Raw genomic sequence first — 27422 nt, forward strand, 5'->3', positions numbered from 1 at the left:
CTGCCATCAGCACATTCTGTAGCCTCTTGGGTTACTTTGCTGCCTGGGTATCCCGTTTTCTTGGGGGGGTGGTATTCACTGTTAGGAATGGGGGGGCCTTGAAGGCTGTGTTCTCAGAGGCTGAGTTAGACTGATGGGGGCGGGGGGAGTTTAGGGGAGAGACAGGCAGTCCTGGCTTTGCTCACTAGGGCCTGGACACTAAATCCCTTGTTGATGGCTGCAGCAACCCCTCCCTAGGGTAGGGTTACCATCCTCTACCCTGTCCCCTTGACCCTCTCCCCTCCCTGCTTCCTCTGGTCCCTCTAGAGCCACTTCCTTTGGCCCACAAAAGATGTTCTCCCCCTCTTCAATCCCCTGAAGGTTGGAGTATCTCTGCTGCCCTTTCAGCAAACTAGGTGAGGAAGGAGACTGGCAGTAGAAACAAGTTTAGGGTGGATGAGATGGGAAGAGGGGTTGTGAGGAAGGTGAAAGGTAAAGAAGGGCTGAGAGTAGAAGTGGGCTCGAGAGAAGAACTGGAGGGATGAGTCTGGAATAGGAAATAGGAAATTCAGTGCAACTGAGAAAGCCTGGGCAACTGGGGAAGGGGTCAGTAGCAGAAGACAGACAGTGAAGTCTCTCCCTGCCCCCACCCCTTCCCTGGGGCTGGGGCCACCTTAACTTCCCTTATGAGTGACATCTCAGGCTGCAGCCCCACTGTTCCCCCTCTGTCAGCAGAAATACCTCTCTCTTCTGACCCCTCCTGCTGGAGTCTCGGCCAGCCAATCCCTGATCTGGGGGAGGGGGGAGTGTGGCCCCCCCCTCACTCCCTCATAAGGACCAACTGGGGACTGGGCAGGGAGGGGTGGCCGGCTGCTGCAAGTGGGACTGGGATCAGAGGTTCGTGGAGGGAAGAAAGCCCTGGGGGCGGGGACAGGAGAGAAAAAGGAAGAAACCCAGACAAACAGGCAGGTGGACACACTGAGGAAGGCCCCCTACGCGTGAGAACTCCGCAGAAGGAACACACCGCCCCCTGGCCTCCAGGAAGGGAGCACAATGGAGGCTGCACACTCCAAGACCACAGAAGAATGTTTGGCCTATTTTGGGGTGAGTGAGACTACAGGCCTCACCTTGGACCAAGTTAAGCGGCAATTGGAGAAATACGGCCCCAATGGTAAGTGTCCCTTGGAAGAAAAGCTGCTGATGCCCTCCTGCACACCCCCAGCACATACACACACTGGAGCTTCCCCAGGGTGTTGGGGAAGAGCTGGGCCATGGTCCAACGACTGCAGGAGGGAAGAGGACTGAGAAGACAGGGTCCCTAAGACCCGCAGTTTGGGGAGGCTTTGTGGGATGACCTTGGAGAACCTCAGAGTCCTGATGCGCGGGGCATTAGACTGAACCCCAAATGAATTTGTCCTTTTCTTCTTTTTCCCTCGGCAGAGCTCCCTGCTGAGGAAGGTAAGTTACTGCAATCCCTGAGCTGTCATAGGGGACCCCCCATCACCTCTGTGCCCCACTCCATTCTCCTTGCCTTTTCCCTACTGACTCCTGGGGCAAATATCCCTCCCCAAAAGTTAGAGTCTGGCTGGGGGAAGAAGTTTCCAGGCACTGTCTCCTTGAGGCATCCAGCCCTTGAACAAGTGCCCACCACTTTGAAGAGCCTGTTTTTGGAGTCCTGGCAAGCTCCCTCAGCCCTTCTCAGTACCAAGTAGCCTACCCATCACCCCAGAACCTTCCTGCTCCAGGCTGGAAGTCAGGGCACTCTCAGTCCCTGGACCCCAGCTTTCACCTGGAGCCCCAGCTGTTCATCCACTGGAGCTTAACCCCGGGGCCCTCCCCTTGCCTCTTTCCCCCAGGGAAGTCCCTGTGGGAGTTGGTGATTGAACAGTTTGAAGACCTCCTGGTACGGATCCTTCTCCTGGCCGCCTGCATTTCCTTTGTAAGTGTGCGAGAGCATCTAGGGGCTGGCTGGGGTGTGGGATGGGGCACCTGGAGAGTGCTGGGCAGGGCGGGCTCCGAATCATAGGCTCCTGTCGTCCGAGCCCTCAGCATCCTATTCTACAGACCAGAATCGAGGGGGTTCTGGGATGGGTTGCTCATTTGCATTCTCCTCTGTCCTCCTCTACACCCCACAGGCAGGTTTTATTTTAAGCTTTAAGGGTATTCACAGCCAAAACACTGAAGCTAAGCCATCCCCCGAAGCTTCCAGGCCTTCAAGCGCTCGGGTTACCCCTGAGCGCAGGGCTCCCCAGCTCAGACACTGCTGCCACTCTGGGCCACCACTAGTCCCTGCATACCGAAGTGCAGGAACCACTCCACCAATCCTGGAGCATCTTCGTGCCCCTGCCCCGCCCCTCTGGTGCTGATTGGCCAAGGCAAAGACTCCCTTCTAGAGGCAGGAAAGAGCTGCTGGTGCCAGGTGACTCCAAACGCTCCTGAAGTCCCAGACCTCTCACCTGTCTGTCCTTGCCTCCCCAGTGGGGCTAGAACTCCTGGGATCCCTCTCCTCACCATCTTGGCCTGACCTTCCACTTTTTCGCACTCCCTGGGCCCCTCACGGCCTAAGGGCTGCCCCCACCCCTTCCTCAAGATCCTACCACCCCTCCTGCCCAGAGCTTCCCTCAGCACCCACTGTCCCAGCAGTCCATCCTGAACTTTGAAATTTCTCCCTTAACGTCTTAGTCCTGCTGGAAGACAAGACTCGAGGCAAACAAGTCTCTCTGTCCCCTGTTCTTGTTAATGGAGGTCCCATGGGCCCCTGAAGGCAGAGCCTCACTTCTCCCTTCTCAGATTTGCTCCTTGACATTTGCCTGCGACTGTTGCTTTTGCCTGGCACAGGCAACAGCTGGGGTGGGGTGTGTACAGGAGGTCCCGTAACACTATCCCCCCCAGCCTGTTCCCTCATGAAATTAGGTCTTCTCTGCCTTGGGCTGTGTGTGTGTGTGTGTGTGTGTGTGTGTGTGTGTGTGTGTGTGGAAGTGGGGGAGGCTATGGGTGGGCCAGGCGCCTGCAGGGACCACAGGGTTTTCCTACTGAGTTGTCTCTCCAGTGGATGTAGCCTGGAGGCAGTTAGCCTGGGTGTCCTCTGAGCTTCATTTACAAGCCAAGGACTGTCAGGAAAACCTGAAAGCATTCTTAGATAATCCTTGAGTGCTGCGTGTCTGTGCCCGCCTGTTCCTGCTGAATGTTAGTGGCAGTGCTTGTGTGAGAATGCGCCTTGGAGTGTTAGACCCTCCAATCCGACATGCGCCTGCAGTACCCCTGTGACACCCTGCCCCGTTTGCTCCTGAACATGTTCCCACCTCCGTTTGCTTTCTTTACCTGTTTGAGGGGCTCTATTACCTATTATTCTCTCTTGCCCTGCTTCCCAGGTGCTGGCCTGGTTTGAGGAAGGTGAAGAGACTGTCACTGCCTTTGTTGAACCCTTTGTCATCCTCTTGATCCTCGTTGCCAATGCCATCGTGGGGGTTTGGCAGGTTAGTTTTGACCCCGCCTCACTCCTTCACATCCTGACACTGAACATGAGGCCAACCCCTCCCCCCCACACACACACCCGTAACTTCCCCTGGGCTTGCCTCGTTCTGTTGTCCTATGGCTCAGTTTGGAAATGGGACAGAGTGTTGTAAAGAGGTAGAAGATTGGTGTTCCCACTGTCACTTGCTATATAATCCTGGGCAAGTTCCTTTATCTTTCTGAGCCTCAGTCTCATCATTCATAAAACGGGGCTAACAATTCTGCCCTCAGAGTTGTGGCAAAATATAGCAAGACTGTGAGTGTAAAAGTGCCTGGCCCTGTGCCGAGCACGTGGTCAGAGTTCAGCAAATGCCAGTGTGACTGTCTTCCTTCTCTTACGCTGCCACCCTCTGCTTTTCCTGTCCCCTGCTTTTTGATTTTCTTTGATTCTCTTTTCTTCTCTCCCTAAAACCCTCTTAACTGTTTTTAGTTGTAAGTGACAGGTTCTTACACACACACACACACACATACACACACACACACACACACACACACATTGACCCTTACTGTGGGGTTTGTCTACTTCCCTGTGCCAGGAGCCAGGACTGCACAACCTCCTCCTTCCTCTGTGACACCCCTATCGCCCCCAGGACTCTGGCCCCTGCCCTGCCATCTCTACACTCTCTCCACCCCCTAGTCCTCCCCTGCCAGTCTCCTCCCCTTCCACAATCTTTATCCCTCTGATGACCCGCCTCTCTTCCACCCTGTCCCACCAGGAGCGTAATGCAGAGAATGCCATCGAAGCTCTGAAGGAATATGAACCCGAGATGGGAAAAGTCTACCGGGCTGACCGAAAGTCAGTGCAAAGGATCAAGGCTCGTGACATTGTCCCCGGGGACATTGTGGAGGTGGCTGGTGAGTGACGAGAATGAGTGGTCCAGGATGGGAGGCCTTGGGTTGGAGGCCAAGATGATGTGCATGTTGGCAGTAGGGGTTGGCCAGCTACTGATTCCGGTGTCTAGGAGGTAGCCTGGATGGCAGAGTCTTGCCTTCTCCTTCCCAGACTCCTCGGGAGGTCACCCCAGGGCACTGTGGCCACAGCAGCGCCACCTCGTCAGAGTCTCAGCAGGAACAGCCAGTCCTGTCCCTGAAGCTGCAGGCAGACCCCCTGCTCCCCCTCCTCTCACTCAGCCTTGCAAGCAACAGGTGGAACCCAGTCCCTGCCAACGGTCCTGTCTCCACCCCCCTCCTGAGGCCTGGCTTCCCTCTCCTTCCACCCACCCCCAAGCTTGGTCAGCCTTAAATCTTGACCTCTCAGTGCCCTTGATGCCTCTCAAAGGGGAAGGAGCGAGGGTAGAAGGGAGGAGGGGGGGCCAAGGCTTGAGCCCCCGACCATGTAAGGGAAACTCAGGCCCCGGCAGAGAGCACGGGACCTGGGAGGAGGCAGCTCAAGGAGGGGCCCCGCCTCTTCGGGAAGGGACACTTAATGCCTGGCCAGGGAGGGGTGGGGGCCAGGTGGCTAAGATTACTGGGATTCTGCCCCCTTCAGCGGTTTTTATATTTGCCCTGTGCAGGCCTCCCCATATCCCCAGGCCCCTGGCATAGTGGGGATGTATCTTTCTCAGCCGGTTTCCTTCCACTAGACACCTATGTCGCCATCATGGGAAACTCGGGGAGAGGGAGGAAGGGCAGGCTGAAGACCCCAGTGCCCCATCGCAGGGCTGCTCTGCTACGGTGACAGTTTGGAGTCAGCGCCATGAATGTCTATAAATATCACTTTGGCTTGGGTGACAGGGTGTCCCGCCCAACTCCATGGCCAACCTCCTCCCTCCTCCGTCAGCTTCCTCTGGCACAGGAGGAGGAACCTTAGAAATGGGAAGGAAAGCCCTCAAATCCTGTCCCCGGTACCATCCTTGGGACTAGGCAGGATTGGGCAGAGGTCCTGGGAGGCATTTCGCCTCTTCTAAGATCTCCAGTCTGGCGGGGCATCTGCCTTGCAGCCTCTCCCCAAGGTGGCTTCCTGTACTGACCCATTCCTTCTGCGCCTCTCCCTGGCCTCCCCCACTCCTCAGCTCTCTGCCGTGTGTTGCTTCCCTGTCCCCCCCTACTCCTTGTTCCTTTTAGGCGTCCCCTTCTCACCTGCTGTGTCCCCAGCTCACTCACCTGGCTTCCTGCCTCCCCTCAGGTGCTCAGACTGGGCGGCAGGTTCAGATGTGCGTCCTCTCCGTGTGGATCTGCAGACCTGTGCCCTCTGCCTCAGCTGCTCCTCCTTCTCCTGCGACTTCCCTTCCCACACATCCCTCTCACTTACTCTCTCTTGCTTCTTGCTCTACCTTTTGTCTTGGTTGACACTGATTTCCTCAATTCCTATATTTTCTCTTCTTTCTTCCTGCCTTTCCTGGCTGGTCCATTTTATTCTCGTCCCCTAACTCACGTCTCTCCAGCTCACTTTGTTTTCTTTAGTTCTTTTCCTGTCTTTCCCTCCTCATCTTTCTCACTCTCTTCCCTCTCTGTTTTGCTGTCTCCCGTTCTCAGATTTAGTTTCTTGTTATAGAGCTAAATTGTGCCTAAATTTCCCTTCAGTTGTTCAGTGTGAGTTTATTGAGCACATACTACGTGCTGGGCTCCATGCCAGTCCTTTCCCTCACAGGGCTCACAGACTGATGGGGAGGAAAGCTTTCAATGAGGGGGGCAATTGGAATGAGCGTTAAGAGGGAAGTGCTTGTTGGGGCTACAGGAGCATATGCTGAGGGCCTGACTTAAGCCTAGGGGCAGGTACCCAGCCCAGGTGACCTCCCCGAGACCTGAAGGATGAGGTGAGATAGTCGGACAAAGATTGAGTTTTTCCTAGGAAGGAAGAAGAACCCTTTCACAACTGACTTCATTCCTCTCTACTCTCTCCGTAGTGGGCGACAAAGTCCCTGCAGATATCCGCATCCTCTCCATCAAATCCACCACCCTCCGGGTTGACCAGTCCATCCTAACAGGTCTGGGGGCCTAAGTGGGAGGGTGCATCAGGGGGTGTAGGGATGAGAATGTGGTGAGCAGGAGCTCGGTGGACGGACAGGAATGAAATTCCAGATGGATAAAAGAGAACACCGACAATAGGACCTGCTTCTGGCTCTGTAGTGGCAGTGAAGTCAGCACTGCTTAGCCTTGTTCACTGTTGTAAGACAAACCCAAGGGGTCATGGGAGAGGGCGGGACATTTGTACCATTCTCCAGATGGCCATAAACCCATCTCTTCCTCGCAGACGTAGGGACCCACTCACCCTGAGAACTATCCTGTCTCCTCAAAAATCCTCAAGTGAGGAGCCATAGATTCTAGGACAAGATGGAGGATTCAGATGCACTTAAAACACAGCTGCTTCTGTGTCTCCACTGGGAGAGAGAAGGCAAAGAGCCAGGGAGCATTCCCCGTGGTCCCAGGAGGCAAGGCAGGGCTGGCCCAGGTGACTCTCTGAGCCCCTGCCGCTGGGATGAGGGAGGCAAGGTCCCACGGGTCGGAGCCTCTCCTCCCCAGGAATACGCTCTACAGTCGACAGTGCACTTTCACATACGTCAGCTTATTTATTTCACCAAGACCTTATTCTGAAGTGTATGTATTATCATCCCCATTTCACAGAGGAGCAAACCAAGGTTAAGTGATCCAAAATCATGTAGCCTGTAAGTGGTCAAGCCGTTACTCAGGTCAAGGTCATGTTACTCTAAGTGCTGTGGATTTCCCATTTGCCTCCAGTGGCTTCTTCCAGAGTCCAGACTCCCTGCAGGATTGCCGCTTGGTCTTTACCAGGCCCTGTCCTGCAAAGCAGGGAGGGAGCTAGGGGTGGGAAGTACGGGAGAAGGACATGATGTCATCTGAAAACTCCTTGTCTCGTACTCCACAGGCGAGTCTGTATCTGTCATCAAGCACACAGACCCTGTTCCTGACCCCCGAGCTGTCAATCAAGATAAGAAGAACATGCTTTTCTCGGTGAGCCATCCCGAGCTTGCTGTTGTGTGCTCCAGCCAGAGGCCCTGGTCCGGGAGAGACATGGTGGCGTGAGAAGAGATGAGGCCCACAGGTGGGGGATGCAGCATGAGGGTTGCCTCTTGCCTGACTCCTTGCCTCTTCTTCACCTTCCCAGGGCACCAACATTGCAGCCGGCAAGGCCTTGGGCATCGTGGCCACTACTGGTGTGAGCACTGAGATTGGAAAGATCCGTGACCAGATGGCCGCCACCGAGCAGGACAAGACCCCTCTGCAGCAGAAGCTGGACGAGTTTGGGGAACAGCTCTCCAAGGTCATCTCCCTCATCTGCGTGGCTGTCTGGCTCATCAACATTGGCCACTTCAACGATCCCGTCCATGGGGGCTCCTGGTTCCGTGGTGCCATCTACTATTTTAAGATTGCCGTGGCCCTGGCTGTGGCTGCGATCCCGGAAGGTACGGGAGCCTCTCTTTCTCCCCGCACTTTTGCTAATCTCATCCTCAGAGACCCTTTTTCCAAATAAGGTAACACGGGTTCCAGGGATCGGGACCTGCTATCCTTGGGGGCCATTCCTTTCTTCGCCTGTTATCGTTCCCTCACCCCCACTTTCCCCCGCAGGCCTTCCTGCAGTCATCACCACCTGCCTGGCCCTGGGCACCCGCCGGATGGCAAAGAAAAATGCAATCGTGAGGAGTTTGCCCTCTGTGGAGACTCTGGGCTGCACCTCTGTCATCTGTTCTGACAAGACAGGCACCCTCACCACCAACCAGATGTCTGTCTGCAAGGTCAGAGAAGCGCGGCCACCTCCCACTCAGGAGACTCTCCTTGGGTGAAATGAGCCCTCCAAAGATGGAGTTACCTGTTCATCACTGACCGCTTCTCACTTTGGCCTGGGAAAGAAATGCTCAGAGGGCAGTTAGAGTGCCATCCTGCCAGCTGTGAGAGGGATCAGAGAGATAGCCAGATAGCTCCCTGCCGCCACCACTGTGTGCCAGACCCTGCCCTGGGTTATCTCTGATCTTCCACAGCAGCCCCGTCAGGATAAGGTCTCATTTACTCCATTTTCTGGAGGAGGAAACTGAGGCTCTGGGAGATTTGGTACAGTTAATAAGTAGCAGAATTGAGTTTCAAATCCAAGCCTATCTGGTCCCAGAGCTCCTGCCTGTACACCAGACTGCCCTCCAGGATGGTCGTTTGTGGCGGGCCGTGGTGGGGCCCACCCACACTAATCTCCAACAGCATGTCCTAAACCAGGGCTCCTCATCTTTTTGGTGCCTCACATTTTTGGCAGACTGGATCTATTCTCAGTCTAATATTTTAAATGTATAAAATAAAATACATAGGGTTCTGTTTTTAAAATCTATCAGATTACAAAGGAAACCAGTGATTGAAATACAGTTATCGAAATGTAAAAACAAATTTGTTACTTGGTAACACTTATGCTTCTTTATTACTAAATTAAATAGCAGGTCCAGTAGTGGGTGAGAATTACCACAACGTTGAAGCTGAAGAGCAGATGAGCATAAGTGCAATGAGATAGGAAGGTATCTGTGATTATGTTGGTGGCAGAGTCACAGATTTCACTAATAATAATGCAGTTAATTTCTGCATTTCTAATTGGAAGGAAATGCTAAGTGTCAGAAAATAAAAGGTGTCTTTTTTTTTTTGCCATTAAAGTTCACAGACCCCTTGGTGGGGGTGGGGGTAAGGGTTGGGGTCATCATCCCTGGACCCAAGGCGAAGGACCCTTGCCCTAAACAGAGTTCTTGGAATAGCATGTCCATGAGATAGAAATTGTTCTGGGGAGCAAGGGCCATGTGGTCAGACCAGGGTGAGAAAAGCTGCACCCTCGGCCCCTTGGGGAGACCCACAGATCTTTCGGCATTTGAAAGCCTCAGAGAAGGCTAACTGTAGAGGGTGGATTCCACTTTGTTTAACCCAGAGTTTCCCAAACCGACTTGACCACAAAACTGTTTTGTGGTGGAACATATCTCAAATCCTGTTGCTTCCACGCTTGCTCTGGGTCATGCCGGGCTGCCCCGCTCTGGGCATCACATACTCTACACACCTCCAAAGCACAGGCTCCCAAACCAGGCCACAGGCTTGTACAGCTGGGCTCTTGTCATGTTTCATAAAAATGAATTCATTGCCCACATTCGAAAGTCAAGAGATTTCATAGGGAAATAACCTGAATTTCTTGCTGTTCCTGCAAAACTAGAAGATCTGGTCACAAGTGGCTGGGGCTTTCGATGTGCTAACAGGTGAACTGGTAGCCACAATCCCCACACCTTATTGTGCATGTCTTATTTTATTAACTGATCTAAAGGAGCCAGCAGCCTGTGGTCTGCAGTAACTTTTTTTTAAGGCCACTAACAGAACATGGAGAATGATTGCAAGGGAGTGGTGGGAGAGGGGAGGATGCAGGGAGAAAAAGGAGAGGCAAGTGTGGGGGATGGTAGGAAGTTTGGTTAGTTCCTGCAGGTGGCTGAGCAGAGGGACGTTAGGAGCCGGGCCTCCCCCAGTGCAGACTACCTTCAGGATGGGGAGAGCTAGGCATCAGCGCGCATGCCCTTCTCCCCTGCAGATGTTCATCATTGACAGGGTGGATGGTGATGTCTGCATTCTGAATGAGTTCTCAATCACCGGTTCCACTTATGCTCCAGAAGGAGAGGTGTAAGTCCCCCCGAAGTCCTCCTCAGCTCCTCACACCCCCTCTGCACACACCCCACCTCTCCCCCGGGGCCCTCCCTCCAGTTGTGTCTTCCTTTCTCTTCCTCCCCTGACTTTGTTCTCTCTCCTACCTTATTTCCAAGTTGCTTGCCATCTCCCTGACTGTGCCTCACTGCTTTCCGCATGCTCTCTCTACATCTCATTCCCTATTCTTCTCTACTTGTCTTTTTTCTTTCCTTCCTCCCCACCCCACTGCCAGCCTGAAGAATGATAAGCCAGTCCGGGCAGGGCAGTATGATGGGCTGGTGGAGCTGGCCACCATTTGTGCCCTCTGCAATGACTCTTCCTTGGACTTCAATGAGGTAATCTCTACACTCCTGAAGCAGTCCCTCCTTCCCCTTCCAACTGGCTCAGAGTCCAGGCATCTTCAACAGGTCACAAGGAAGGGGTTTGGGGAAGGCAGACTCTTGTACCCCTGGGTGTAAGGGGAAGGGAGTGGCTTGCTCCCTTCCCGTTCTAGGCAGCAGGTGGGTATGATAAGTGGGAGCAAGGGGCCAGGAGCCCAGGGCACCTTCTTCCTCCACCTCCTCTGCTTCTTCAGGCCAAAGGTGTTTATGAGAAGGTAGGTGAGGCCACCGAGACGGCACTCACCACCCTGGTAGAGAAGATGAATGTATTCAACACTGAAGTGAGAAGCCTCTCGAAGGTGGAGAGGGCCAATGCCTGCAACTCGGTGAGTCTGGCCACTCCCTCCGACGGGGTCCTTTTCCACCCCGCCTTGCGTAGGCCAAGCCCCAAGGAACCTCAGGAAGTAGGGCTCTCCACTCCCCCAACCTCAGCGGGCTGGATAGGGCCTTGTGCCCCATGTAGGATCCCAACCGGGACAGGCAAGGTGGCTTCTCCACAGCTTTCCTTGCTCAGGCTGACTTTGGGGAGGACCTGCTGCCCCTGACCTATACCGCTCTTTATGCTGCCCAGCTGCAACATCATTGATGAATTTAAGATCACTTCCTCCTCTTGTGTCCCTAGTTGAAAGGGACAGAGCTGGACATAGAAACCACAGGTGACCCATCCTGGGGCAGCCCCGACTTATTATCCCTTTGTCTCTAGAAGCACACTAGTTTTCATCAGTTCTCAGGACCTGATTTAGGATTTGGGAAATTTGACTACTGCATATGCCTCCACTTTCCCTTGTCCAAATGAACAAGCCCAATTCTATTTCTCTCACTCTTAAGTTCTTGCTATTAATATTTACTCAGTATCCACATTGAATTCCTCTGGGACGTCATGTTCCCCTCATCACCCATTCTTATATATGCACGATGCTCATTGCTGTTTTATTCGATATGACAAAAATAACCTAAATATCAATAGGTATTTGACATCTATTTTAATCACTTAAAAAATTTACAAATGATAATATAAACATGAACTTATTTTTTTTATCTTATTTATTAGTTTTGTTTTGTTTTATTTTGTGGAGAAACAGCTATGATGCCTTTGATGAAAAAGGCTCTCATTCGTTTTTACCGAGTGCTTATTATTGCATTCCGGGCGCTAGGACTGCACTGTCCAACAACACGTCTCTAGAAGCACACATGTGGTTATTTAAATTTAAATTAATTAAAATCAAATGTAAGTAAAAACTCAGTTTTGCAGTTGCACCAGCCACATTTCTTGTGCTCAGTAGCCTTTGCTCAGTCTCACCGTTTTGGACGGTTCCGATAATAGAACGTCAGATCATCACTGAATGTTCGACTGGACCGTGCCACACGGCACATTTTGTTTCTGCTGTGCTTTAAACCAGACGCTAAGACAGTAGCAGCACTAGCCTTGGAATTCTCTCCATTAGTGCTGTAGGTACCACACTTAGCTTGACTCGGTTTGGGGTCTGCTTGGCTTCCTGGTCCTTTTCGACTATGTTTTCAGGGTTCTAGGGCTTTTCCCTTCACATACAGCAGTATCCCTCTTTTCCCATCAGGCTCACGTCTGGCCTCTCCCTCCCTGTCTCCTCTCTCCCAGGTGATCCGCCAGCTAATGAAGAAGGAATTCACCCTGGAGTTCTCCCGAGACAGAAAGTCCATGTCTGTGTATTGCTCCCCAGCCAAGTCCCGGGCCGCCGTAGGCAACAAGATGTTTGTCAAGGTCAGAAATCAGAATGTGCCCTAGCCCCTCTTCTTCCTGAGCCTGAACCCCTCTCCTATCCCTGCCCTCCCATTGTGCCCTGGAAGGAAGACAATCATCTCCGAATGCTGTTCTGGCTTGCTAGGGTGCCCCTGAGGGGGTCATCGACCGCTGTAACTACGTGCGAGTTGGCACCACACGGGTGCCCCTGACAGGGCCAGTGAAGGAGAAGATCATGTCTGTGATCAAAGAGTGGGGCACTGGCCGGGACACCCTGCGCTGCCTGGCCCTGGCCACTCGGGACACCCCCCCAAAGCGAGAGGACATGATCCTGGATGACTCTTCCAAGTTCGTGGAGTACGAGGTGAGCAGATGGAAGCCTCCCATTCCTTTGTCCTGGAGTCATGTGCCTCACCCCTTCCACCACCCTTGTCATGTCCTACACTGTCATGGGTCCCAGGATCACAGGACATTAGAGACTGAAAGAAACTTAGGAACCATCTCGGGCTACTTTGCACGGGATCTGTGGACCTGTCCGTGATGAGGTGAGGTGCTCGCACCAGAACAGAAATCAACTCGATGACCAAATATGCTCAGGTTCAGCTGACACGTTTCCAGAGTGAGATTTTCTTGATGCAAGAAGCAGCGCCTTGACCTGCATTCTGGCACAAGCAACTTTTCTCGTAATGGACTAGCTCTCTGAATAGCACCAGAGTTCACTCCCTCTGTTTTATAGAGGGGACACTGTGGCCCAACAGGTAACACAGATTTGCTCAAAATTGTAGAGGAAGTGAGTGGTCCCAAAAGTAGAAACCACCACCCTAACTTCCAGCTTGAGTTCTTTCTGTGAAAGATGAGATCTGCCACCTACGATGTGCCTGGCACCGCCAAACCTGCAGGTACACGTGCAGCAAGGATGCTTCCGGCCTGAGCTTACGAGGCCCTGCTGAGATTTGACTCTCAGGTCCGGAGCCGGCTCTCCCCACAGCTCACTGACCTTTCTCCCGAGTTCCCTGCGAGCTTCCTCCCTGGCTCTTCTCCGAGTCTCTCCCTGACCCTGTTGCTCTCTGCTCTGTCTTTGCAGATGGACCTGACATTCATTGGCGTGGTGGGCATGTTGGACCCACCCCGCAAGGAGGTCACAGGCTCTATCCAACTGTGCCGTGATGCCGGAATCCGAGTGATCATGATCACTGGGGACAACAAGGGCACAGCCATTGCCATCTGCCGACGAATCGGCATCTTTGGAGAGAATGAGGAGGTGGCAGACCGAGCCTACACTGGCCGGGAGTTCGATGACCTGCCCCTGGCTGAGCAGCGGGAGGCCTGCCGTCGCGCCTGCTGCTTTGCCCGAGTGGAGCCTGCCCATAAGTCGAAGATTGTGGAGTATCTGCAGTCCTACGATGAAATCACAGCTATGGTGAGAAGACTAATGGGGCCACCCAGGCTGGGACCCATGTGGAGTCCAGTGTGGGGCAGTCTGCTTAGTGTCCATTGAGACTATCGCCTTTGGGAGCTGGGGGCCCTGGTCAGATGCACAGAGGGGTGCGTGAGAAGGGCCAGGTCCCACCTTCCCTCTCCCCTCAGACCGGCGATGGTGTCAATGACGCCCCCGCTCTGAAGAAGGCCGAGATCGGCATTGCCATGGGCTCTGGCACCGCTGTGGCCAAGACCGCCTCTGAGATGGTGCTGGCCGATGACAACTTCTCCACCATCGTGGCTGCCGTGGAGGAGGGCCGGGCCATCTACAACAATATGAAGCAGTTCATCCGCTACCTCATCTCCTCCAACGTGGGCGAGGTGGTCTGGTGAGCAGCCAGGGTGGGCACCCAGAAGGAACCAGGGCTGAGGGTGGGGGTTGGCCACAGGTCTAGGAGCAGGACCGACATGCAACCACCTCTCCCGGACAGCATCTTCCTGACAGCCGCCTTGGGGCTGCCTGAGGCCCTGATTCCTGTGCAACTGCTGTGGGTGAACTTGGTGACTGACGGGCTCCCGGCCACAGCTCTGGGCTTCAACCCACCAGACCTGGACATCATGGACCGGCCCCCCCGGACCCCCAAGGAGCCCCTCATCAGTGGCTGGCTCTTTTTCCGCTACATGGCAATTGGGGGTGAGCTGGATGGGACCCCCCCAATCCTTCCCAATCCTCAGGACTGACCCCCTCTCTGGGACATCAGTCCCCTCCCCGTGCCCAGTGCGGCCACCCCATTGTTCCTTTTCCTCAACCAGCTGTTCATGGCCATAAGGCCCTCTGATGCCTCCCGTCTCCCTGGCCCTGACTCCCCAACCCCCATCTTCTCTCTGCCACAGGCTATGTGGGTGCAGCCACTGTGGGCGCGGCTGCCTGGTGGTTCCTGTATGCGGAGGATGGGCCTCGTGTCACCTACAGCCAGCTGGTAGGGAAGGGCTGAAGAGAGGGGACAGAGCAGGGGCGGGAAGCAAGAGGATGGCTTGGAGGCGTCTGTGGGGTCCCAGTTCCTGCCCTCTCCTCCTGCAGACTCACTTCATGCAATGCACTGAAGACAACCCTGACTTTGAGGGTGTGGACTGTGAGATCTTTGAAGCTCCTGAGCCCATGACCATGGCCTTGTCCGTGCTGGTTACCATCGAAATGTGCAATGCTCTCAACAGGTGGGGCCGGCCCTCCCTCCCGCTGATGCCTGAGTCCTCTACCCTTCTCCTCACCACTCTTTCTTCTTGTGTCTCCCACTCTGGCCTCTGCCCGGCCATCCACTTGCAGCCTGTCTGAGAACCAGTCCCTTATCCGGATGCCGCCCTGGGTGAACATCTGGCTGCTGGGCTCTATCTGCCTTTCCATGTCCCTCCACTTCCTCATCCTCTACGTTGACCCTCTGCCGGTAAGCCTTCTGGCCAGGGCCACCTCCGCCTGTTCCCCACCCCACATGGAGCCTCTGTAGGGGTCTGTGACCACTGCAGCTGGAGGCACCAACAAAGGGAAGAAGGTGGGGTCAGGTTGGGGCAGTGCTGGGTCCTCTGGCTCCTGCCTACCCCCTCCTGAGAAGGACACTTGTCCTTCTCACTGCCTCTGACCACCCCCTCTCAGATGATCTTCAAGCTTCGGGCCCTGGACGTGACCCAGTGGCTCATGGTCCTCAAGATCTCATTGCCAGTCATCGGGCTCGATGAAGTCCTCAAGTTTGTTGCTCGGAACTATCTGGAGGGTAAGATGCTCCCCTCCTCTGAGCCCTGTCAGCCTCTGGGCCCTGAGCACAGCCCCCTCCATCTGCGCTGCGAAGGCGCCTGCCCCCCTACCCCACTCTTCCTTTCCAGGTAGGTGTATTCTTCTTGGTCCTGGCAGGACCACTGTCCACCAGGGAGGTGCAACCAGGCCCCTTTTCCCCTCCCATCTCTGCCTGGTGCAGACACATTCTCCTTGGCATCCCCGCAACCTCCTCAGCCCTCTTGGCCCTCTAAGCCTGCCTCTTTTCCTCAATAACGGCTGTCTCTCTGTCCTCTCTGGCCATAGGATAACTCGTTTTCCCCTCCTCCATCTCTTTGAACCGTGTCACAGGTATCGCCCCCCTTCTTGCCCTTGCACCAGCTGCTGTGCCCCCCACCCAACCCCTTCTCCCCCTTGGGTGGCACCCAAGGTCACTTGTGCTCGCAGCTCCACCTGGAGCCATTGCTGCCACTGCCACTGCGGAGCTTCCGAGCTGGATGGGGGGCGCTGCTGCCCCTACTCCAGGGGCCGCACCGGCCCTGCCTCTGGGCACCACCTGTCTGCTGGGCTGCGCTGCGCTGCGCTGCGGGCGCTGGCTGGGCGCTGCGCTGCGCTGTCTGCCGCTGGGGTTGCAGTGGTGGGGAGGAGTGGGGTCCAGGGACACAGGTGAGTATTGGGACGGGCAGTGGAGCGACCCTCCAGGTGAATCTGTGGGGAATGGGGACAGAGCCTGGGAGGGACTCTTCCTCTCCTCTCCTGTCCCCTGGTTCATCTCTCCCCTTCCTCCTTCCAGATCCAGAAGATGAAAGAAGGAAGTAACCAGCCCTTTTGCCCCTTCTTCCCCGATAGTGACGCATCTTCAGCCAGAGCTGTGGCACAGACCCCACGTTCTCTTTCCCCTTCTACATTCTTGTTTATAAACACGTTCCCTTCAGTCTCCTCCCCCCTTCAGCAACCCACCCTCCCTTTTCCCCTTGAAAAACCTCCTTTACCCCAACCCCGTGGGGCTTGCAGGGACAAGGCGACTGACTGAGCTGAGCTGCTTATTTATTGAAAATAAACGACAGAAAAGTCTGGCCTTGCCTCCATGCACATCTTTGGGCCTGGGTCAGGCCCCGGGGGACAAGCATCTTAGTGTCATGCAGTCCAGAAAGCAGCTGCCTGTCCAGGGCACACATGTGGAGGGAGGCTCCCAGCCACCACTCACAGCTCGGCTCTGCCTCAGGGAAAGGGACAAAGGACGGGTTGGCGGTCTGGCAGTCTGGCTAGGGGGCAGGGGCAGGGGCAGGACGGTTGGGGCTCGGGAGGCAGCATAGCAGCCAGAAAGCCGCAGGGCTGAGCCTGCACCTTTGGTTCCAGGAGGGAGTTGGGACCCTCATCCAGTGTCACCCTTGCGAGCAGAAGGCTCAGCTCCTCCTGAGAGGAGGCCCTGGAGGGACGGGGCAGTGATGGCCCTGTCCCTGAACCCCAGGCTTGGAGAGGGGGAAGACAACATTGTGAGGCCCCCAAAGCCTAGGCCTCATGGTTCTGCAGTGGAGAAAGACAGTCTCCCCAGCGGGGGTGGGTTCTGGCCCCTCAGGTGTCCTTGATGTCCCTGATGTCCCTGAGGGGCGCCTCGTCCACGATGCTACGCACTTGTTCCAGACTCTCTGCCTGGCGGATCCGTTCCAGGCGCACCTATGGGGTCCAGCGAGGGAAGCAGAGGGGCCTTGGTGGGGAAGTGCAGCCCCCGCCCCATCTGCCAGCCCTCCAAGGGGCAAGGGCCAAGGACCAGTGGACCCAGGGGCCCCACCTTCCCTGACCCATGGTGAAACCAGGTTCAAGGGAAGAGATGAGTTCTAGGGGGGCAGCCTGAGGAAGGGGACAGGGGCAGGTGCAGCTGACATGAGCACACCTCACACCCGTGTGCCAGGCCCTGGGCTAGGGGCTCGCCCTGACCAACAAAGACAGACACACGAGGGCTTTAACATTTTTGAGCAGTAACTCAGGAAAAAGGATCGTGCCAGCCCCAGAAGGAAGAGGACTCCTCTAATGGGGGACTGCCCTTGCATGACCCAGGACAAGTCACCTGGAGTCATGGCAGTCTTTTGGGGAGGGGACATGCCATACCTGCAGGGCCTGGGAGAGTCTTACGAAATCCCTCTGCACCTGTTCACTGGTCTCCAGCTCGGCCTGCAGCCGTAGCACCTTTGCCCTCTGTTCTGAGAGGAGGTCTGTGAGCTGGGCCTGGGGGGACAGGACACAGGCTGAGGCCTTGGGCCAAATGGGAGGGTGTGTAGCCAGCTGGAGGGGTAGTCCATCTACACCACCCAACTCTGACCTCTCCTGTGGGGTCTGAGCTTGGTGGCTGCCTTCCTGCCACCTGGCCTGAGGCAGACACAAAGGGCAGGAGGGTCCAGTTAGGACCTTCTCCACTCTGCCACCCCGTCCACGTCATCCCAGTCTGGCCTGACTTCTGCCTCACCTTGCTCTGTTCCTGCTGGATTCGCTCCATCTCCGTCCTCAGGCTGCACAGGGAGGCTGGGAAGTCAGGCAGGGGCAGGACGTCAGGCCCACGCCCTCCCTCCTTCGCCCACCGCACCCCCGCAGGGCCCCCGTGCCTACTTACCCTCTAACACTTCTGTGTGGAAAAGAAAGAAAGAGGTCAAAGCTCATTCTTGCAGTCTCCTCTCTCCCCTCCTGGTGCCCAGGAGGTCCCCTGTGGGGAGGTCACCCTCCCCAGGAGCAGGGGTGGCGGGGCTCGGCTCCCCTTCTCTCACCTGTCTCCTCCCGCTGCACCCTCAGCTGCCCCTCTAGGCTGGCCCTTGCTGCCGTCTCCTCCTCCAGCGCCTCCCGCAGGGTCACGATCTCAATCCTAAGGCGCTCGGCCTCATGCTCCCGGGCCTGCTCATGGGCCTGCACCTCCTGCCGCATGCAGCGCACCAGCTGCTGCAGCTCCTGGAAGAGATGCAAGTCACCTGCTCTGAGGGGCAGGAGGGGCGGAGGTCATAGGGGCCACCAGCAAGATGGCGATTATGGGGCAGGGAAAGGAAGGGAGGAAGGAAACTTAAAAAGGGGGAAAAACCCAAATGGGTGGGCAAGGGTTCTGCGTAGTCTTCAAACTTTTAATAAATTATTGACAAATTCAATAAATGAACAGATCAATGATGACAGCTTGTTATGAACCAAAGGTTATAATGAATTCAATTTTACGGATCTTATGTCACTTAAAAATAAACCAAATTACTGCTTCTTTCGTATCAAGCATTCTGTTAACTCTTTCTAGTCTTGCCAATGCTGGGAAGGGGGTGTGGTCTCATTTTTCAGATGAGGAAACAGCCTTAGAAAAGTCGAGTTGGCCAAGGAAACGCAGCTAACACACAACAGCCTGAATCTGTCCTTTAGTCTCATGATCCCGAGCCAGTGCTCTGTTGTGCATGGAGAGGAAGGGCCGATAGGGTGGTCCCCAGGCTCTCGGCACCCACATTCCCCTTACCGGGACCGAGCTGGGCAGCAACTCCTCCTGGCTCTCATCCTGCTCCAGGCCCCGGGGGACTGAAGATGGTAGCTGCTCAGCCCGGAGCCCTTGGTTCTCCTCAGTCAGCCGCTTTACCTCGTGGCTCAGGCACTTGTGGGAGGTGGCCAGCTCTGCCTAGGGGTAGACAGTTAGCATGAGGTGAGGAGGGGGACAAGATGTCTCTAGTCCCCTGTGAAGCCAAACCCTGAATCTTCTTCCAGACATTGCTGACAGCCAGAAAACCCACACACTCCTCCTCTTCTAAGAAAAAAAGAAACACCCTTTATTACATGTCTTTGGCTCTCAAGCTTTTTATACACCCTCCTCCGTGACACAGAGGTCACACAGTGGCAGCAATGGCCATGTCAAGGGTTTTATTTGGTCCACATGTTTTTTTAAACATTAAATTAGTTGTGCTAACTTTAAAAATTGGGAGACTATGTACACATATTCAGATTTTCTGGCTTCTCTTGACAAATCAGAAAAGCTGGCAGCCTCGAGCTTGCATTCCCACGTGGCTACGGTCGGCGGTGTGGAGGAGCAGCAGCCCCCCATGCGTGGTCCCTCCGTTTGCCATGCTTCTCCTTCCTGCCTCACACCTGGCCCAATTCAATCATTTACATCTCCCGTCTAATCTTGGGAAGTATCTGATTTTGCAATCCTTGCTTTTAATCCTCATGACTCTGTAAGCTAGGTCTCATTACCTCAATTTCAAAGTGGCAAGGCTGAGGCTCCCAGCTCATAGGATCAGATCAAGATCAGAAAGTGGGTGCATGGTGGGCTCTGTCTGAATATCAGGCATCTCAGGCATGGCCCCTGCTCTGGCCACAGTGCCAGGTACCCTGGACACGCTTTTACCTACTTGGCACCAGGTACAGCCAAAGCGGCTGGAGAGCAGGACAGATGCCTCAGCCTTCCATGTGCACCCCCTCAATCAAATCCCATCACATTCCTCTCCCTTCTACCCCAGGCCCCAAGCTCTCACCATCTGCAGCTGAACCCGCTCCTGGGCCTGGCTCACAGTCCCCTGCAGGGTCCGCAACAGCTGCTCTGAGTTCTGGACCTGGGCCAAGAGCACCTGCATCTGTGAATGAAGAAGGGCAAGGGTGACATCAGGGTCCAGGAGGAGGCAGGCAGGCAGCCAGAGGCCCTGCTAGGGCTGAAGCAGAGGCTAGACCCACCTGCTTGGCACAGTCCTCATTGCTTCGTCTCAGGCCCTCTTGCAGCTCGTCCCGCTCACGGCTGATGCTCTCCAGGTCCTTCTGTAGCTGCCGGCCCTGCAACAGACCCCGGTCTCAGTCTCAGCCTCCAGGGGAGGACTCTCTCCTCACCATGGCTTTTGCATCTCAGTGGGTGGTGCCATCGCCTGCACAGTCACTCAAGCCAAAAGCCCAGGAACTGACACTGACTCTTCTCTTTCTTCCACTCTCCACATCCAACCCACCAGCAGGCCCTGCCAGTCTGCCTGCAAAGTAGATTCCAAATCTACCCACTTCTCTCCATCTCTGCTGCCATCTCCTGGTCCTAGTCACATCTTTCTTCTAAACCATGTCAAGCGTTTCCCAACTGGCCACTTCTGTTACCCACTCCCCGACTGCGGTCCAGTCCTATACAGGGGCCCGCGTGATCTGTTAAAAGTCTAAAGCATATGTGATGACAGAAAGAAATCAAACTATGGGAGGCGAGCACACAGTGTAAATATATATATGCCTTACTGTTGGAGTACAGCTGAAACTTCTTGGATTTAGTTAACCAATGTCACCATAAAAAATAATTTAATTAAAAAAAAAAAAAAAGTCTAAAGCAGAGCAAGACTGTTGCTGGCTTAACCCCCTAGAGGCTTCTCACTGATGTAGGCTCCATGCCTCTGTGGCTGACCTGTGGACCCTGACTTTTTTTCTGATCTCATCTCTCTTCTCCCTCTTGGTGGTCTTCCCACATGGCCTGTCCATCCTCGGGGCCTTGGAACTTGCAGTTCCTTCTGCCCTCAATCTTCGAAGAGCACCTCATTTTCACCATCCAAGTTAGTCTCCGGCACTGCCAATCTCTACCCCATGATCCTATTCCTTTGTTCTGGGCGCCTCATCCTATGACATTGACTTCCCCATGTACATGCCCATGTACATGTGTGAGTCTGGCTCCCTCATGAGGAGGAAGCGCCAAGAGAGTGGGAGTTTTTACTGTGGAATCCACAGATCTGGTTCAGGACCTAGATATAGTAGGTGCTTGGTAAGTATATTTGGTGAAGGGAGAGACGGGATGCACGCACGCAGACAGGCCACTCCACTCACCTCCACTTGCAGCTGCTCCCACTGGGTGTCTGGAACAAGCTGGTAACCAGGAGGGGGCAGGTAGATGCCCTCAGGGACCAGAGTGCCCGTGGACACCAGAGAGGCTGTCTCTTCCTGCTCTGAGCTCAGGCCCTGGCGGCTACGGGGCAAGGACGCACTGCTGCCAGCCCCACCACCAAGGGAGAAGGAGGAGATGGAGGCGCTGTCATCACAGTTGTGGGCAAAAGCCTCGGCCGCCGCACCCCCATCTCCGCTCAGCTCCTCCAGAGGTTCCAGCGGGGGAGACGGGTCCCGGGACAGGGGCAGCAACTCCACGGAGCCGTGTAGGGAAGGGGGATGCTGGGGACGTCTCTAGGAAAGGGGGACAGGAGAGGCTGGGGGGCCAGGGGTCCTGCAGCGCCCCTTCTTCCCTCAGTGCCCCCCAGCCGTCCCCTCACCTGGATCTCTTGAATCAACTCCTCTGCCCTCAGCAGTTTTGCCTTCAGCTCCTCTATCTCCTGCTCCATGGGCAGCACAATCTCTCGAAGCTTCTCTGAGTCCTCATGGGCCTGAAGGAGAGTGGGGGGTGCTGGGCAACAGACCCCATACTGACGGCAGGAGCCCTCAAGCTCATTTAGAGCTTTCTGACCAAGCATATCAGCTCTTTTAACTGTCCCAAGAAGGCACTGTCCACCCCCATTTTAGAGATAAGAACAGAGGTTCTGGGAGCTCCATGACCTGCTCCAGGTCACATGGTAGGTAAAGGAGCCAGAGTCACGACCATCTTCCTGTTGCCCATCTGCTCACCATACTTTTCTTCCTCAATACCCATTTTTTTCTTTTATTATAGAACCTCATATTTTTAGTTGGATACATGGCCTAAATTCTAGAATACCATCCACATTTCTCAGCTTCCCTGTGACAAAGCATTGCTACATGACTAAGTTACAGCTAATGAGATGTAAGCAGATGTGCCATGTGCAACTTCCAGGACAACTCTTTAAAGGAAGAGGTTGTACTTTAATCTTCCTCTTCCTTCTGCCTGGCTAAAATGTGGACATGATGGCTGGCACTCAAGCAGTCATCTTGGACCATGAAGCAGTAAGCTACCTATGGCAAAAGAGCAACATAGGAGGAGCCTGAGTTCCTAATGACATTTTTTTTTTTAAGCGAGGCAACCCTTGGTTGACCTCACAGATTGCAAAGACCTTGTCAGTTTACAATCCTTCATTTTTTTATTTTTTACACTTACAGCACCTGGTCTTCCTAGGTGGTCTCCCATCCAAGTACTAACCAGGCCCGATCCTGCTTAGCTTCCGAGATCAGACGAGATCGGACCGGACTTGTTCAGGGTAGTATGGCTGTAGACAACTTTTTTTTTTAATAGGAGTTTATTTGAGCCAACATGTGCTGGAAAGCAAGATCCCAAATGCTATGGAGAGTAACGGTTTTTCAGCTTCCCTAATGACTTGTCGAGCTGCCATATTAGTACTGGATATATCCCTGGACTTTAAGAAAAATAAACTCTTATTTTATTTAAGCTACGGTTGACTTGAGTTTTCAAGCCTCATCCTAAGTGATATGTCCTCCCACAGTCCCATCACCACCACACTGCTGGCTATTTCTTTTGGTCTCTTCAGGTTTGGGATCCTGCTGAACTTGCACAGGCAACAGTCTCTGGACATCTCCAACTGGATGTCACCCAGGCTCCTCTACCCTAGTACAGCCAAATCTGAACCAACTCACGATGCCATTTCTCCTCCCACAAGTGCTAGGTCAGCAAGAATGGCCCGACTATTCACCAAGCTACCCAAGGCAGAAAACAGCCAGTCACCCATCCTCTTCCAATTCATGCCACTTCTACTTCTTGAATTACTAAAAAGCCATCTTAAACAAGCTCAGTCTAACCCTCCAAATCTCTTATGTGAACTGTTGCAAGAAACAGGATAAGCCTGTGTGGCCTAAACAAAACACTCTGATCCCATGTGAAGCCCTGGAATCCATGCTCTGCAGACGCCCAGGCTGTGGAGGGACAGTGACTGAATGTAGGAGTTGGGCAGGGACTGGAACTCCTTCATTCTAGGCCTGCTGCTCCTTCCGCTGTCCCAAGTGGCTTTCACTTAGCAGAGCCCTCTCCTTTACCACCCTGGGTAATGGCTCCTGGAGGAATACTCTGAATGCAAGCAGCAGCTTCTGTTGGGAGAGTGTGCGCTGGATGCTTTCCTTTCTTGGGCTCCTGTTTTGATCACTATCTTTCTAACCAGGCGATTTATTTCATCTCCCCAAGCCTCTGTATCCTCATGCATAAAATGAGTTAAGTAGCTACTTCACAGGGCTGCTGTGAGAATCAAAGGAAGTAACAATGTGAACTCACTTTGAAAGATGAAGACTTTGGTAATATGCGCTTCCTACTACTGTTAATAACAATAATAAAGGAGGTGATATACTATAAAGATTAAGAACAAAAACTTTAGAAACATACTGCCTAAGTTCTTAATTCCCAAATCCTTTTTTCATATGTATAACCCGAGGAGAATTACTGAATTTCTTTGAGTCTCATTTACTCATCTGTTAACTGGACCTAAAGACCTCATTTTCAGGGGAAAAACAGAAGAGCCTGAGTCTGTCAAGCGGTTATCAAGAATGCCTAGTGCATGAGAGGTATCCTTAAGTGTTAGCTCTCTTTCCCCTACGTGACAGTCCTTAATTTGCGGGGAAACTAGTAGTGGCAAGCCAGGACCTCGCTAAGTAGAAAGCCAGCATGTGCTATACCTAGACTGATGACTGGGTGCCCTGCTTCCAGGTGCCTGGGAGTGGCACGCCAACAGTCCCTCTGGCCCACAGCCACCTCTGGCTGCCTCAACATCTTTTCAAATCCTGAGGGAGGGGAAAGGCCATCCCGACTCCAACCTTTTCCATCTGTTTCTCCAAGGAGTCCAGGGGGTGAGCCCGGGACAGCAGCTGCTTCAGGCGGCCCAGCTCTCGCTCCTTCTCCTCACAGTCCTGTTGCTGCTGCTGTCGCTCCTGCTTCAGAGAAGTGATCTGGGCTTCATAGCTGCTGATGGAGTCTGGTGGGGCAGGAAGAGCAGAGGGGAGGGAGGGTCAGTGCACTGGCGAGTAGAGGGCTCTCCATCACTGACGTGCCCTGCAAGGCAATTTACCATAGCGATTAAGACAGTGGGCTTTGTGGAAAGACTGCCCTGGGTAATCAGTTAGCCATTCTGCATCAGTGTCCTCGGCTGAAAAATTGGGACACTAATGATTACTCCACTGGGTTGTTACAGGATCAAAGGAGATGATATCTGGAAGGTGTTCAGCCTTCTTCCTGGTATATAATAATGCTGAAAATATGATATCTATTCCTATTAATATATACCAATTATAAACAATATATAGTAATAGTAATATTTATTTTTTATTTGCATAGTTATTTATTTTAACGTATACTAACATTAGAAGTAAAGGTTCTGCCGAATCCAAACAGTCCAGCCAATAGCCAGGCAGCACAACTTTATGAGGAAAACAAACGAGAATATGAAAAGGGTTTCCGCCATTGTTGAACAAAGCTGGAATGAGTCATAATAGCCAAGTAACTGTTAATCTTTTTCATCATCATCGTGTATAATTTAAGGACTCTGCAGTAAAAAAAAAAAGTCCTTTAGTTTAGGACCTATGAAAGCTTGTGTTGATAATGTACTTTTTATTGTATGGTGTGTACTAAGTTAAATTTGTTATATAGCCTGTTTAAAAAAAAAAAAAAAAAAAAGGAAATAAAGGTTCTGCTACCAGAATGCCTGGGTTCAAATCTTATGCTGCTTTCTAGTTGTATGACCTTGGGCAAGTTATCTAACCTCTCTGGGCCTCAGAGCTTCCTCTGTAAAATGAAGATGGATAATAGTTCCTACCTTACAAAGATTGTTATGAAGATTAAACACTCATAAAACATTTAGCTCCGTGCCTGACATATAGTAAGTACTCAACAAATGTTAGCCGTTATTATTATCATTATTGCTATGATGATGATTCAGGATAGTTTCTCTTATAGGTGCAGAAAATTTCCTCTAAAATAAAAGTATATAAGTTTTTAAAAAGTGGATCTATTTAAAGAAAATTATTTAGTAAATAACAGGGTAAGTTATAGGAGGAGACAACCACACTGCACGGGTGATGTGTGGATACCTGAAATATAGGAAATACGGCCCCAGAGAAGTCTAGTGCCAGGAGCAGTTGTTTGAAAGGGAAATGATATGGTGGAATGAGAATTTCAGAAAGCTTACTCTGGAAGCCAATGCCAAGGCCATACTATAGAGGGAGACCTATGAGAAGGCTAGGGCAACATTCCAGAGAGTTGTCAAGAGCTTCACTACAGCGGTGGCAGTGGAAGCAGAAGGGTGAGACAGGGCTGGAAGCTATTTCAGAGACTCTGGCCTCTGACTAGAGGACAAGGGGAAACTAGGAAAAGAAGTTGGGGGATCTGAGGCAAGGGGTGGTGCTGCATCCCAAATACATATAGAGGTTGTGAGGGAGGGAAAGAAGTCAGTGTATGGGGGAGGGGTTCTGGGTATGGATGTGATGTAGTGGTCCCTGGGGAAGGAAGGAAACCAGAGGATTAGACTCACAGAGAGGCAGGGCCTAGGGCTTAGTCTGAAGCTCAGAAGCTTGAATAAGGGTGGTTCAGGGAACTGAGAAGTTGCATCTTCAGGGGGACAGTGATCAGTGAGGGGCAAGGTAACAGGTAGAGAAGCTCAGAGCTAAACTTAGCTGGAACAGACAGAGCTGCTGCTGGCACAGACAGTGCCTCTGTGCAAATTAAAAAGGGGCTCCCCTTCCTCTGAGCCCATAGGCCTGCCCTGTCCAGGCAGCCCTGCTAACCTACTCCATATCTTGTCTGTCCTCCTGACCCCTTTCTGGTCACGCGTTCCTCCCTTATGGGGCTGATGGAGAGTCTGGGAAGAGACCCTGCCTCACCTTTCAGGATGGCCTGCAGCGAGGCCACCTCCTCTTGGCATTGCCGCTTCACTGCAGCCACAGCCTCAGCCTTCGTGCTTTCGCTCACCTCGGCCACAGCCTTCATGGTCTCCATTTCTGCCAGGGCGCCTGCCAGCTCAGCCCGAAGTCGGCCGAGCTCCCCTGACTCAGCTTCAACCTTTGCCCCTTCCTGGGGCTGGAGATCCAGCACTGTGGGGGACAGGGATCAGCCTCTCTTCCCATCACTCCAGGATCCCCAATAACCCAAGCCACCAAATCCGAATGTCCCGCGACCTAGTAGTACCGCAGCCAAGCAGTACTGTAGATCCTCACCCCTTTTCCTAGCCCCGCCCCGCTCACCTGGCCCCGCCCCTTCCCCGCCTCCTTCTCACCTAGCTCTCCTCGTGCTGCCTGTAGGCCCGCCTCTTCCCAGTCCCTCAGTTAACCCAACCCCTTTGACACGACCTCCTTCTAATGTCCCCGCCCCCTTCTTCCTTGGGCCCCACCTCTCACCTGCTGCTGGCCCTACCCCTCCGCCCGTGACTCCATGCCCCGCCCCTTCTTTGCCGGCGGCGTGGCCCCGCCCCTTTCTCCAGGCTCTCCTCACCACCCCCATCCGCCCGCTGCCGAGCTCGGCCCCGCCTCCGGCTTCGCAGCCCCTCGCGTGCACGGACGTGCCTCACGTACCAGACCCCGGTCGCAGTCGCCGGCCATCCTCGCCTGCGGCCGCCGGCGCAGCTGCCGCCATCGCCTCCGCGCAAACCGCGGGGTCCCGCACTCCCTGGTGACGGCGCTCGCCGCTTCCGGGTCCTCTCGGCTGTTTCCGGATCCGCTCGGCTGTTTCCGGATCAGCCTGGCTCGACGCCGAGGCCCGAGTCAAGGGTAGGGGATTGCCGAGACTCGGCCGAAGGCTTCCGAGTCGACACCCGGCTGCGGCCCCAGGTCCCGCCCCTCTCCGCCCTCTTCGGGCTGTTGCCGTTCGAGAAGGATACTAGTCCTTCAAACTCCAAAGTTCTTTTGTATCAAAGGCCTGCTGGCGTCTGCTCGTGACCTTAGAAACTCTGTTCAAATTACACCTCCTCCAGCGAAGCTCTTGCAGTCTCTCGCGAGCTCCGGAGCCGGCCCTTAGCTCGGCCCGTGGCCGCCCTTCCGCTGGAGCCTGGCTCGCAGTACAGCAAGTTGTGGCCGGGCCTCCCTGTACCTCCGCCCTCGTGGATCGTCCCTTGGGGCAGGGCTGGGTCAGCTCCACTATTCTGGGCGCTCGAGTTCCCGCGTAGTCAGGAACTTCCACGTCCCCACCCCCACTTTG

The 27422-nt window shown here is 53.9% G+C and overlaps 2 protein-coding genes and 1 pseudogene across 3 annotated transcripts; 1 reads left to right on the forward strand and 2 right to left on the reverse strand.

The window, feature by feature from the left end:
• Positions 1–150: 150 nt before the first annotated feature.
• Positions 151–16455, forward strand: ATP2A1 (ATPase sarcoplasmic/endoplasmic reticulum Ca2+ transporting 1). Its single transcript, XM_011378791.2, has 22 exons — positions 151–1150; positions 1420–1437; positions 1836–1918; positions 3351–3455; positions 4209–4347; positions 6339–6419; positions 7319–7404; positions 7559–7856; positions 8020–8186; positions 9986–10074; positions 10331–10433; positions 10673–10804; positions 12094–12216; positions 12341–12559; positions 13280–13615; positions 13783–14003; positions 14106–14308; positions 14509–14594; positions 14696–14829; positions 14939–15056; positions 15263–15380; positions 16173–16455. Exons 1-22 carry the CDS (start codon positions 1033–1035, stop codon positions 16196–16198), a joined length of 3003 nt encoding a protein of 1000 aa, XP_011377093.1. The 5' UTR covers positions 151–1032; the 3' UTR covers positions 16199–16455.
• Positions 16410–27422, reverse strand: RABEP2 (rabaptin, RAB GTPase binding effector protein 2). Of its 2 annotated transcripts, XM_011378790.2 has the most exons (13): positions 26801–27421; positions 26114–26323; positions 24056–24213; positions 21604–21714; positions 21167–21517; positions 20057–20152; positions 19861–19959; positions 18855–19010; positions 18139–18316; positions 17988–17999; positions 17844–17899; positions 17489–17605; positions 16410–17056 (listed from the first exon to the last, which is right to left on the reverse strand). In XM_011378790.2, exons 1-13 carry the CDS (start codon positions 26859–26861, stop codon positions 16955–16957), a joined length of 1707 nt encoding a protein of 568 aa, XP_011377092.1. In that variant the 5' UTR covers positions 26862–27421; the 3' UTR covers positions 16410–16954. The 2 variants fall into 2 exon arrangements, with proteins under 2 accessions (XP_011377092.1, XP_023378211.1); XM_023522443.1 differs by lacking the exon at positions 17988–17999 and having other exon boundaries at positions 26801–27422.
• Positions 22391–22514, reverse strand: LOC111731019 (annotated as a pseudogene).

Source organism: Pteropus vampyrus, unplaced genomic scaffold (genome assembly GCF_000151845.1).
Source record: "Pteropus vampyrus isolate Shadow unplaced genomic scaffold, Pvam_2.0 Scaffold347, whole genome shotgun sequence".
Classification (NCBI taxonomy): Eukaryota; Metazoa; Chordata; class Mammalia; order Chiroptera; family Pteropodidae; genus Pteropus; species Pteropus vampyrus.